The 14,190-nt window shown below is 29.2% G+C and overlaps 1 protein-coding gene and 1 non-coding gene across 5 annotated transcripts; one reads left to right on the top strand and one right to left on the bottom strand.

Moving 5' to 3' along the window:
- Window positions 1-3,678: 3,678 nt before the first annotated feature.
- On the top strand, window positions 3,679-3,762 carry Trnal-cag (transfer RNA leucine (anticodon CAG)). The gene has a single exon. It is a non-coding gene; the product is annotated as a tRNA-Leu (tRNA).
- Window positions 3,763-4,173: 411 nt separating this feature from the next.
- Window positions 4,174-13,550, bottom strand: LOC145972716 (glutamate receptor ionotropic, kainate 2). 4 transcript variants are annotated; one of them, XM_083101538.1, is made up of 17 exons: window positions 13,492-13,550; window positions 12,773-12,876; window positions 11,795-11,950; window positions 11,260-11,471; window positions 10,713-11,012; window positions 10,153-10,251; window positions 9,489-9,662; window positions 9,081-9,296; window positions 8,748-8,960; window positions 8,311-8,395; window positions 7,818-7,956; window positions 6,625-6,762; window positions 6,102-6,300; window positions 5,871-5,955; window positions 5,504-5,650; window positions 5,146-5,411; window positions 4,174-4,768 (listed from the first exon to the last, which is right to left on the bottom strand). In XM_083101538.1, the coding sequence occupies exons 1-17, from the start codon at window positions 13,524-13,526 to the stop codon at window positions 4,529-4,531; spliced, it is 2,808 nt and encodes a 935-aa protein (XP_082957664.1). In that variant the 5' UTR covers window positions 13,527-13,550; the 3' UTR covers window positions 4,174-4,528. The 4 variants fall into 4 exon arrangements, with proteins under 4 accessions (XP_082957664.1, XP_082957667.1, XP_082957665.1 ...); XM_083101541.1 differs by having other exon boundaries at window positions 9,489-9,539; XM_083101539.1 differs by having other exon boundaries at window positions 12,979-13,544.
- Window positions 13,551-14,190: the final 640 nt, after the last annotated feature.

Genomic DNA, 14,190 nt, shown 5'->3' with positions numbered 1-14,190 from the left:
TAATTCTCGAGACAAGCAGCTTGGAAACTATTTACGTTACGATGCACATAACTGCCTGTTACATAGAGAACATTCGAGTGGTTCAATTACGATCAATCCAATAATATTGTTATTATTGGAGTATTAATTGCCTATTACGTTCTATGTGTTACTTGAGGTTCCCTCGTCCGCGCGCGTTTCCGAGGAAACGGTATTATGATGATAATTTCACCATTACATATTAAACAGGTCGCGCTAATGCCGAAATCATTTAGTGGGCGGTATTGAATATTTAATTATTCGATCAATATTTCGTATTCACGAAGCGTTTTGAATATCACAGATTGATATAGAAACCGAACATGTCTATACTTAATCCTGCGAGGGAAAAAGAGATTCTTATTAATGACAGCTTCTCGTGTGCCCTTGACTTGGGAGGGTGTCTTGTCACTTAAAATAATAATAAAGTAAATAAGGGGTAAGAAGAGGGTAGAATGATTGATCTCGGTCGAGATTAGCGGCGAACAGCAGCGCGTCGAGTAAGAGATGGGAATCGATGAGGCGAACATTCTTCTAGATAGCATGGTCTGGAAAATAGTGAAAAGAAGCTCGAGGCGTGGAGGGAATTTTCTTCTTGAGAGACATCTGGCTTACTCGGCTGTAAACAGGTGAAATATGAGTCTGGTATCCGAAAGCAAGTGTTAAGCTTTTTCCACTTTACGGAGACCACGAGAGGCAGATACCGCTTCAAACTATCTTGTACTAAATCGGCACGTTCGAGTTTTTTCTTCTTCTTTTTTTCCACTTGCTCGACACAAAAATTTAAGCTTTTAAATACTTTTATTTCTTTCTTTTTTTCGTTTGCGCGCATAGAATTTTTATCGCGACATCAGAAGAGAGATGAACGAGGGGATAATATTATAACCGCAGAATTAGAATGTTTTCTGCGATAAGCTCTCCTGTGCGCGGTCTGTATTGTACGAAGTAGGTTTTATACATTTTTCATCTTCCTTCTTTCGTATTGCAGTGAATTGATGACGACCGAGACTCTCGCGTCTCGGATGCAGTGGCCGTAAAATGTGTGGCGATGCTTTACAAATCGATTTTCACTACATAAGCGGATGTTCTTCCGGTCGCTTCCCGAATTTTGCAAAATTCATCGAACCGTTGTAAAGCATTTCACAACGCTATATAAGCAAGTCGATTCTTATTGATTTCCAAAAAGTTCAACGAGCTGACAACTATTCATAAAAGATGCAGAAAAAAAGAAGAGCTAAAAATTAATTTCTTTCCTCGGAAAGAATTTATTAAATAATTATTCGTGGCCGCGGAAAGTATGTACTTTCGATTTCTTCATTGCGATTTCTGATTTCTATATTTTGCTGCACATGTATCAGCATTAAAGTTCCTCATTTTCGACAAACTCATAATAAACGCTGTTTTAAAACCTGAGAAAAATACTGAGAGGAGAAAGAAGTAATTACAGCATATCAGTATGTCGCGGATCTCCTTATTTAAAAAAAATTAAGTAATCGAGCCATCTCATGAGTGGTTTATATTCTTTTTAATGTTAACGTTAAAGTGTGTAAAAAATTGTTACGAACAACTTTCAACCACTCTCACCGATCGCGGCGTCCATCGCTTCTCGCGTCCCTCGGCGATTTCCAAAGTTTCTCCGAATTTCTCAGCTCATCATTCTTCATCATCGGCGCACCTTTATGCTCTCATCTCCTTCTCTTTCTCGGAAACAACGTCTGACAAGATCCGGTTGTGGCTTATGCAACTGAGCTTTCTACGTGATCGACTACATACATGCGCGAATTTCAACCGGTCCTCGCTCAGGAAGCGAGGGAGATCGATTTCGAACTTCTGCTCTCCTTGCTTTCGATTCATCGCGAAAGTCTTCGTACACATTATGTTGATGTTAAGCAGTTATTCTTTCTTTTCTTTCTCTCTCTCTCTCTCTTTCTTTTTTCCTCTCCCTTCCTCTCTCTCTTTTTTTCTTTATATATACATATAATCAGATAGTATGATATAACCAGACTATCTTATATTATCTTATATATAACCAGATTATCTTACATTGAAATATTTATATTTGAAATACTTCAATTTTAGTGATGAAGTCGTTGATTTAAATCACATATATGAAACATAAGTAGCAAAAAGGAATTCGAACATTTATAGTTAAAATAGATAATACAAATGGAAATAATTTGGAAGCTATTTGGAAATATTTCTCGTAAAAAATCCTTATATAAAAGGGAGGTATTTTTTGTTGACATTATGTATACATATATTAGGTATCACATAATATTATTAAAGGTTAAAATAAATTACGGTCACAATTCTGAATAATTGTGGACAGTCGAGAAATACAACAGATATATACTACGTATCAAGGGGAATCTACGCTACTTCGAAGATAAGTAGTGCTCAGGGGAATCCACATTCTTTCGCTCATATTATATTGATTATAAGGCTTCTAAAAGACAAAAGTCATATTTTTTATTAAATAAATCTAGGCTTAAGTTGAAGGAATAAGTTATTTAATAAAAAACTAAAATTGTCTTAATGATAAAAATTACAGATTAATTTACTGTCGCGTACATATTAAAAATTTATGTTGTGTTTAAAATAGCAATTTTTTAAAAAAATTAATTAGAAATACTGTTGTAATTATCTGGCATTTTATATCAGTGCTTATGAAAGAGAATGTTAGGTAAATCAGGCAACATATTGGTATAACTGTTACATGCTAACGATGCGGAACGCACGTGGAGTATGCCAGTCTTAAAATACGGAAGTGAAAGTCTGCATATCGAGGGAAAAGCTTTCTAAGTCGAATATAAAGCGCGCCTTCGTTGAGATCTTCTCTCAACCAACGTTGGAAAGAGACATATCTGCAGTCGGTTAAGCAAATACCATATTTTGTACATTATTTTCATTTCATTAATAATATATAAATTATAAAGAATTTTATAAAAAAAGATAAAATATAAATTTTACCTGTGGAATTAGAACTAAATTAATCATTTAGCATAATAGCTATTTTATTTTTATAATATAATCTCGTTAATATATATAGTTAATTATATTCTTTCTTATTTTAATACATCTTTCAAAAATCTTTTCTGATATAAATGTTTTGTATTTACATGTATTATATAACAATATTTACACATTATAGTGGTAAATTATCCTTAATAAATCATTAAGTTACAGTTTAAAAATGCAAGATAGAGAGTGTAGTTTTTTTAAATAAAAGATTGAATAATTAAATTGAATAAAAGTTTTGTTTCCCAATTGTGACAATAAATTATTTAGTGTAAAAAACTACCGGAAAGAACTACTTCTCTCTTGTTTTCATTTTTGAAACAGTTTTTTTAAACACAAGCATCAAGACTTAAATAATATATATCAAGGCAGTAAGAACTAATTATAAATACAAGGAAATGCAAGAAATCTTAGCAATAATTTTTATATATACAATGTATATACAAATCTTAGGAATAATTTTTATATATACTATTAATTATTTAATATTATACATTGATATTGATAATAATTCTTACTTATTGTAATATTGAAATGTTATTTTGATACACAGCAACAATAATTTTCTTGCATTTAATTTCCTTTAATTTATTTCGAATTTCAAATACATACTTAAGCTTTCTTTACGCAACCGACTGTCAAGTCAGGATGGCCGAGCGGTCTAAGGCGCTGCGTTCAGGTCGCAGTCCACTTCTGTGGGCGTGGGTTCGAATCCCACTTCTGACAAATTTTTTTGTTTTTATATACTATAAAATAGAATAAGACATTTTTGAATTACAAATCTTTGCAATAAAATATATTTTTAGTTTTTATTTTATACGTAGGTAATTATCGAGTTGCAAGAATGCAAGCAGTTACGTTTAGATTGCATACTTTTGTCTCAAATATGCGACCAATAATTAAAATGCTATCTTATTTTTCATTAAAATATAAAAACGTTTTTTTCCCACTCAAAAAATGCAGTGCAATTTTAAAAATTTTGCAGAGGCTAAAATGTGTTTATTTTTGATAAGAAAAACATGTTGATATTAATTTCTGTTCATTACTAGGGATTTCCTAAAACATTACAACTTAAAAGCCTTTCAATAAAACATATATAGTACAGTTTTTGTACGGTATTCTCATGAAACAACAATATTGCATTTTTTAGTCAACATTTTAACTTTTTATCCAGCACACAGAAACATTGTGAGATATACAAATATATAGTGCAGTTTCCGCAATTTGACAAGCAGAAAATTTCTTTTTTCGGTTACTCTATATTAATAAATAAATATCTAATTAATATATATATATGTGTGTGTGTGTGTGTGTGTGTGTGTGTGTGTGTGTGCGTGCGTGTGCGTGTGCGTGTGCGTGTGTGTGTGTGTGTGTGTGTGTGTGTGTGTGTGTGTGTGTGTGTGTATTTATTATACAATTCTTTATTACATAAATATATCTTGGTGCAGAATTCTGCTGAAAAAGCGGTGGTTAATTTTAATTCGCCTAGTAATTAATTAATCTTACGATCATTGCTACGGTTATTTGTATCATGATCTTTATCTAATTTGTCGAGTATATCAAGACGTAAAAAAGAGCCAACGATGGAACGAGCCGTAGATGCAGCTCTAGTGAATCCACCCTCTAAAGAACTTGCACCGCTGCTGCTTTTAGCGATTTTAACTGGTTTCTTCATTGCCCAAATATTCACTGCGAATCTTAGTTCGGCCTTTAGCGCTTCTCCTGGCATAATCTGTACAAAAGTAATTAATAATTCTTTAGTACTGCAGCAATAATTATGTGCGGTGGCTTAATTGGCATATTAAATTTAAAGCTGACGTATAATAAGTTATTCTGGTATATATTTTTGCATCTTATTGTCTTATAATTTAATTTACGAAAAATAATGATAAATCTTGTTTTTACATTAAAACAAGATTTATCATTATTTTTCTCTTCATCGCAAAATTAAATTCTATTATATACACATTTATCATTTTTATATTAAATTGAACATTATTTAAAAAAAATAAAATATTTATTCCTTTCATGCGATTATTATAGAATTTTAATTTTAAGCGATATAGGGAATAATAATTAATATAATGATTAGATAAAGGAAAATCTTACTTTTTCTCTCACAGCGACGTCTCGTATATTCCAAAGGAATTCAACAATAGCGATGATCAACGAGGCACCGCAACCTAACATTAAAACAAGAAAGACGCCTCCAACGTTTGCCATTCCTAGTTCGCCACTACTGGCACTTTCTGTATCATCCTTTTCGCATAATCCGCCACCCATTTCTCGCCACCAGCGTTTCTTCAACGATTGCAAAATACCTTTCTCACCTAACTTCAAGATCGCACTATTGATTGGTGTTCTGTATGGAGAATCTGCGGAAAATATAAACGATAACTCGTTCAAATAAAAATGAACAGAAGATCCTTGTAGAATGTTTCCATTTTAAAATTGCTTTCACACTTACTACGCGGTAAAGCTATGCCATAGCCTTTGTTGTCGATAAGCCCACCAATTTTGTCAATATCACAATTTCGCTCCATTTCAAATTCTATAGTGGTGCTCTCCATGAGAAAAGCATATTGTCGTTTGCTTTTGACAACTCGATCGACACCTATATCACGATAGAAAATAAACATTTTTAAAACAGGATTAAACAATCCAAAAGGATTGCTTCTTCTAGAATTATGTTCTTTTACTGAGAAACTTTTTTCATTTATTAAAGAGTATTAGGAAATCTTTAAATATTTTGATTTAATTGTTTTACTCTGTGCGAAGATAAAAGATCCGAAGAAAAACAAAACTATTATTTTCTTATGATTATAATATCTCACCTTCCTTATTACTCTTAGTGAATACGCTTGGTCTTGCTTCAATCATTGTTGCAAACATGCGTTTATATGTCGAGTAATTTGAGTCCTAATAATTTGAATCCAATTCACCCACCGTTTCATCGGTAATATTACATGTATAAATGTATTAGTTAAATACACAATATCAAATTATGCTTGCAGTAATTTTGAATACAATATTGAAATATATAATGATAGTTATAGTTAATGTACCCTGAAAAATGATGCTGTTGCACCACCCTCAACAGATCCGTACTTAATTTTCGTTTGTCGAGCTAAATCCTCGACATTTTTGATAGGCGTGTCCATCTGAGCTGCAGTGAGAAAAGCCGCAAGATTAGCTGTGTAGGAGGATATCATGATCAGTGTGAAAAACCACCACATAGTCGTAAGCGTCCGAATAGACGGCGCCCTGAAAGTGATTAATGAATTCTGAATGAATTGTAAATAAATAAGTCTAAAACATGAAAATTAAAATTTATAAAATTTACAAAATTTGATAAATAAATAAATTTAATACAAATTATTAAGTCGCCAATGAAAAAAATATTACAATAAATTTAAAGCACATGTCAATCTTGTTACTTTCAACATTTACTTTCTATAAGTACACACATAAAAGATATTATTATACATATATAACAAACAACTTAAAAAGTACATGAAAATTAGTTTAAAAAGTAATTGCTGATACTCTTAATATGTGTGTATTTACTGATATTATTAAGAAACTTACTTAGGTAGTATATCTGACCCTTGTTGCATAAGAGAACCAATGGTGAGCCATAACGAATTTTTCAGATCAAAATTATTTTCTAATTCATCAGGTTCGGCATTACATGGATGCGGATTGTCCCATTCACCAGGTGCCATTCTTTAAAAAGAATTACATCAGATTAACGTTTGATTTTAATATATGTATTGATTTTAATATACAGGATAGGGCAAAAGTTCCGGAACGGCTAAATATCTCAGAAAATATTAATTTTTTGTAAAAATGGTTTAGATAGAAAAAAAATGGCTTAAAAAGATCTATTAGCTGATGGTATTTATTTGACCTTGGGATGACCTTGAAAAGCGCGGTCAAGGTCACCATAAAAATCTTAAACGGCAACCCCTATTTTTTATTACATATTCTTATAGCTGAGGTCGAGAGCTTTCCAAAACACTATAATTAAGTTAGGTTTCATTAAGTACTTTTCGAGTTATGAGGCTTGAAATCATTTCTTAATTTTACATAAACCATAAAATATCTTGTAAAATATTCATTTTTCGATTATCTTACCTTAATACTTTTATGTACAAAATAATGAGAGGAATCAATTGGTATAAAGAAAACACATAGCTGTTTCGAAGAAAAAATATGTAATTTGCAATTAACAATTACATATTTTTTCTTCGAAACAGCTATGTGTTTTCTTTACACTAATTGATTCCTCTCATTATTTTGTACATAAAAGTATTAAGGTAAGATAATCGAAAAATGAATATTTTACAAGATATTTTATGGTTTATGTAAAATTAAGAAATGATTTCAAGCCTCATAACTCGAAAAGTACTTAATGAAAACTAACTTAATTATAGTGTTTTGGAAAGCTCTCGACCTCAGCTATAAGAATATGTAATAAAAAATAGAGGTTGCCATTTAAGATTTTTATGGTGACCTTGACCGCGCTTTTCAAGGTCATCCCAAGATCAAATAAATACCATCAGCTAATAGATCTTTTTAAGCCATTTTTTTCTGTCTAAACCATTTTTTCAAAAAATTAATATTTTCTGAGATATTTAGCCGTTCCGGAACTTTTGCCCTACCTTGTATGTATGTGTGTTAATATATTTGGGAGATAATTTTTCTTATCATGATTGCATCTCCAAGATTATATATCCAGAGAGAGAATTAGATAAATAAAATATATCAGTTAATCTTACCTTGCTTGAACAAACAACATTATGGATACGGCAAGATATGCTGTCGCCATGTACATCCAGACGTCAGTACTCAATGGGCTCAAAAAGGAGAATAAATCTGGCTCCTTCTCTTCTGGCTTGCTAAATAAGATGCTTATACCTATACAGTGTATAAATAAAGCAGATATAATATTATCATCAATCGTATATTTTTTTATATAATCTAAATTAATCTTAAATTTAGTTATATTTCGTTATTATGACTTTTTGGCATTTTATTATAGGCTAATCTATTTCAAAATTTTTAAAAAAATTTAATAAATAATATATATATATATATATATTATTTATATATATATATATATATATATATATATATATATATATATATATATATTATTTATATTATATATATATATATATATATATATATATTATTTATATTATATTATATATTATATATATATAAATGTTAATATAGTCTTACAAATATTTCGCCAAAAAATATTATTACCAAGATTCATAAAGGGCATCGAAAAATCTACGGCAGATTCACGTGCAAAGGTTATTGTTAAATCGCAAATCGCAAGATCGGATTCCTGCAAAAAAATTACAATAGTAAATTAGTCGAAAAAGGAAAACAAAATAGAACAGACAGATTTGTCTATTTCCGTGAAAGATGGAAAATGTCAAAGATACTAAATAATAGATGATTGAGATAGATGATTTTAAAAAAGATATGTTTTTGAAACATATTAATTCTCATTGTTAATTTATCTTTATTTTGGATACGAAAATAATCGATTTAATCGCTTTACATTTTTATTCTACGTCTTAACGGAAAAATTCTCCTACTTTAGCAGGTGAAAAGATAGGTTTAATGTGATTGAGATCAATTTAAATTTTCTTTTATATAAATAGTTTTTAGTGAATATAAAATGTCTTACATACATGATCCAAAAGGCGCCTGATTAGACCGTTCCAACTCTTTGTCTTTGGATCGTAATTGCCATATGGTCCGGGCACAAGCTCATATGTATATTTGAATCCTAGATCTTTTGCGATAAGATCGATAAGATCGATACAATAACCCTCGTAGCGCTTTTGGTCGATTAAAACGCCACGTGTTGATCCATCAGTGACTTCCATTACATAAGGTGCACCCTAAATCATATACATAAAGAGAAAGAGAGAAAAAGGGAAAAAATTTATATATGTTTAATTTATATATGTTTTTGAATAAAATAATTTTAACATTGACAAATAACATTAAATATTACGAACCTCTCTGGTGCTAATTTTAAATATTTTGTCTTGAATAGATTTATATAAATAACTTTCCATTTCCTTTTCCGTTTGTATAGGATGTAGACCATTTATATCCCAGAAGCCCGTTTTCATTATTTCCGATCGAAAGTCCAGTATTTGGATATTAAAGTCCTGTCGACGGCCATATTCGTCAATATTCATCGCACCTGTTATCTTCCCCATTTTTGATAACTGCAACAAAAATTCACTTATCATTAATTATATACAGATATATAATTAATTTAAATTTAATTATATAAGTAATACAAAAATTATCTATTATTCATGTCTTAAAATTTTAATAAATCAGTTGTATTTTAAGAAGCTTAAAACCAAGAATGTATTTTCTTTATTAAATAATAAGAGAAATATAGAAGAACTTACCTCTCGTATAATACTCGTAATATTGGGTCCCGCTTGATATTTGTAATTTTTCTTGCAAGAAAGTGGTTTAGGATCAATCATTTTAGATTCCTTGTTATCAATATTCCTCAAATTTAAAGTTTCTATCGCTTTATGCAGCAAGAATACCGCATCATAGAGAATTGCTGAATCTAGCTACATTGAAATTATAAATAGCCAAGTAACTGAATTTTAAAAGTGACTGCTTTAATCTAAATTTTCTACCTTCTAATATAAAATATTTATCTAATTGAATGTAAATATCAAAATATAAAATAAATAATTAGTTAAGATGGAGTTATTTTTTTATAACAAACTCGAAATTATTGTAGTTATAATTAAAATGTTTTATTTAAGATATATTTTTTTATTATTTATCTTAAATAAATTATCTAATAATTTATTTAAGATAATAAAACATCTAAAAAAAAAACATCTTATAAATTTAATGAATGAGTCAAAAAGACTCTGTAAATAATATGTAATTTTTGTTTCTGTGCAGTTTGTCTCAGTATTCTGTGCAACTGCATCAGTATTTAAGGATTATATATATAGTGAAGATATAAATTTTTTAATATTATTCATGACAAGTATATCATTTTATTTATTATTATTTATATTGCTACTTAAAAATGCTTGTATTTACCCAGTTAATGCCTTCTACATCATTTTCCCTTAAACTGAATCCGGTAATATTGGCGTAGGTACCGTTTCTTATCTCGGTAATAGGTAGTTTGGATGCATCCTACAATTTCAAGAAAGATTATTTTAAAAGATTTTTAGCTATTTATACAACTAAAAAATGATATAGTATCATTTTTTTCTTTTTTCTCGCGACAATATAATTTTTCTTTACGCAAATTGTCCAATAAATTCTTCAATGATATAACTTATATAATCGAAACAATGAGCACGACTATTCGAATTGTTTATTAAATATTATATATATATATATATATATATATATATATATATGTATATATGTATAATTGTTTGTTAGTTATTTCTTATAACTTTCTTCAACCTTATTAAATATATTTTTAATTTCTTCTCGTAATCGTCAATCGCATCTTATCTATCTTTTATAACATTATTTAATTAACTTGTATGAATTCTATCAGAATTTTTCACTTCTAATAATAATTTTTTTATTTCCTTAATTAAATTTTTATCTTTAAAATCTATTAAGATTTATATTATTATTACCAAATATGTTATAACAAAATTACAATAATCGGCAAGCAATTTAATTTCTTTCGCCTGATGGAGAACATTAATAATCTTTTCCGGTTGAACATCAAGGAGGATATTGGAAATAGACAAATTGCGTATCTCTTTGAGCATCGGGCGATAATCTGGTCCATTGCCCAGTTCCCGAATTGCAACAGAAGTATCCTTTGCTCGTTTCAACGTTAGAGCCTTTTGAATGCGCGACAGTCTATCCTTGTTTTCGTAAATTGCAACGAAGCCTTGCCATTTCATCGAGTCGACAATGTCAGCGATAGCCTAGATAATTTTGTCGATATAAAAATTCTGATACAAAAATAATATTATGATTTAACATATTTTACATGCTTTCTTGTTGTATATATACTATACGTTCTTTAAAGATATGAATCGCGCAAGATTTAAATTCTTACGGGTTATATTGCAATACTTGAACATTAAAAACTTTAATAAGTTTATAGTTCATCTACAAAATTATTTTTTTACAAAATTACTTTGTGAAATATTTTTTTCTATGGCAACTGACCTGGCTGACCATCTCACTGTCCGGAAACACATTTATTGTCATTGACGGATTTTTATCTTCTTCTGCTTCCGCTCTTAATACCTCAGTTTCCCGCCAAACGTATTCGATATGCGGTATTTCGAATCGCGTAGCAATACTTGCAACTATTCCTCGAGTATGCGGACTTGCAGGCCCGAAAATAGCTGCCACGCCTTCCTCGAGAAGCTCACAAGCTATACAAGAAAGAACATAATAGCATATATAAAACATGAACTAAAAGCATTGTATAAATCAGATATTGTTAAAGCAGAGCAAGCATATATTATATGGTCTCACTTTACAGATTTTTTAATTTATAATATTTGCCTTGTCTTGAACTAGAAAATTAAAGAGTCTCTGTTGAAATTCAAATCGAATTAAAACAAATATAAGAATATGTGAAGAAGAAAATTTGAGGGATAGCGTCTATATTTAAAATTAATAAGAAAACTTGTCAAAATTAATTATTATAATATAATGTTTCATTATTCACATTGATTAATTTTTTGTTACTCACTAGCTGCTGCAGTCGTAAAGCTGTCAGTATCATCATCTATGTACTTGGTGAAAGGAACGAATTCGAATGCGGGTGCAGGGTGTTCGTATCTTGTCTCGGATATTGCTCTTAGAAATGTGGACATATGATCTTCATCACCTTTGTGAAAGATTCCAGCTAACGATGTATGATAAAAGTCCAATAAAGATTGATTTTAAAAATAGACTTAAATATAAAGATTTTCTAAATTTTAAAAAAATTTCTACATTTTTAACTTATTTCTTTGATGTAAAATTATTTTTCCAATTGTAATACTAATTACAAAATATTCTGCTGTTGTGTAAAATTGTGAAATTCAATGAATGCGATAAATTTTTAACAAATAGATTTATATTCGGTTTTTAATGATTAAAAAGATCGACAAATATACATAATCGCAATTAATTTTGTATTCATAATTGTAATCCATGAATAATATTTGTTTCACTAATAACTGACAATCACATAGAACTTGTAATTTACGTTACACGTATTGGATCAATAGTAAGTAACGAATAACACATGCTGAGTCAGTTTTAACTCGAACATCACTGTTGAACATATATATATGTGTATTTCTCATTCGTTTCGTTCAAAAGTTAATTTTTTATAAATTGCATTCTTTTTACTCTATTAGATAAACATGTATTATATATGCAGGATTATTTATAATAACTTGTTATAAAAAAATGAAAAAAAAGGAGAAAAACTGAGTAACAATTAATATTCTTTAAATTTTGTTTCATCTTAAATATACCTAAAAGTCGCAATATAAAGCAATATATTAGAATACTTTTTACATTACATGATATTAGTAAAATAAATTAATTTTAATTCCTAATTGTAATTTTCTTATTAAATTCTTTTAGGCAAAACCAAGTTTATATTATATTATTAGAAAAATACTTCAAATTACTCGTAAATAATGTTATTTCATCTATTTCTTTAGAGTGTGCTTACCTATTTTTATAGGTCTCGCGATTCCATGACTGCATGTTGCTAGTATTAACAATGTTGATACAATCAAAAAAGGACGTTGACGTAAATCCATTTTAATAAATGAGCTGCAAAACGAAGATAAATTTCTGCTTCAATTTGTACAAGATTTGTTGTATTTCTTAATTAGAATAGCAAAATTATTAGCGCAACATCAAATATGTTTTTACCTGGACGAAGGCAGCTTTATTACTGCAATGCTATAAACTAATTAAGATATGAATCTAGGTGTGTAGAAGATTATGGCATTTATTTCAGATCGCTTATCACACGCAAATAATTCGTGTACTTTCCGTCAGATGTCACTAAATTTTTTTACTAATTTTTATGTTTTTATTTTTGCTTTTAAATGTTTCTCTTGTTTAGCTTTCCAAGCTCTTAGTAATTGTTAATTTCTATTTTCCGATATGTTTTTATACTGTATATTTATAACACCATGCGTGATTTAATTGAATTATTTTTTGTAATATTATGAATTTTATCGAGTTAAACGTTGTGAGAACAGAGAGAGTAGAAATAATGTTCATGCACTAAAAATTCCACTAGTTTCACCTGAATGCTAGCTATATACGCACATATCAACAACTATATTCTCTCACACATTCTCTCAATGCGATGCAATGCACTTGCAGTTAGATTGAACGAACAAGCTGAAGTCTTTGTTCAATAGAAATTTCTCGTACTATTGAGAGGAAAAACCGATGGAACTGTCCCGCATTCAGCGTTTCGCATCTGGTATGATTCTATATACTGATCTAAATTTGGAGTAGACCATCCTATATATTTTCGGCTTGATAGTCGGCCACCTTGTCGAGAACCATATCATACAGATATTGTCGCATACTCCTTTCCAGTAGCAAAAAATATTATTCTGTACTATCTTACTTAAAAGATTTCTTAATCATTAAACACTTTCATGTGTTATTAAAATTATATAATACTCTCGAGTCTTTTAAAATTCATTAAAATAATCAAAGATATTTTTTTTCATTACATTTTAAAGAAAGTTGAAGAAAGAAGAAAGGCCAAGATCATAATGCAAGCTTTATTTTTTATTATTTCTATTCGCATCAATTTTGCTGTAAAAGTTTATCAATAATTCTTCGAATATTTCTCATTTTATAGATAAAACAAGAAAAAATGTTATATATATATATATATATATATATATATATATATATAATATATAATATATATTATAATATATATTAATATTTAGATAAATTAATGATCAACAGAATAATGCAAATGTATTTCATACTGCTGTTTTTTATACCAGGTTTCAAAGCTGTAACATGAGAAAGAAATCTAAACATAACGAAATTTTTTGTTCTCTCATTGCAATAATATTAAATTACGATAGCAAAGCAAAAAATTATGCG

Source organism: Camponotus vicinus, unplaced genomic scaffold, assembly GCF_025532165.1.
Source record: "Camponotus vicinus isolate PSW18456_S1 unplaced genomic scaffold, iyCamVici1.0 SCAF_6, whole genome shotgun sequence".
Classification (NCBI taxonomy): domain Eukaryota; kingdom Metazoa; phylum Arthropoda; class Insecta; order Hymenoptera; family Formicidae; genus Camponotus; species Camponotus vicinus.
The sequence above is the reverse complement of the archived record's forward strand: the minus strand, read 5'-3'. Positions and strand labels throughout refer to the sequence as shown.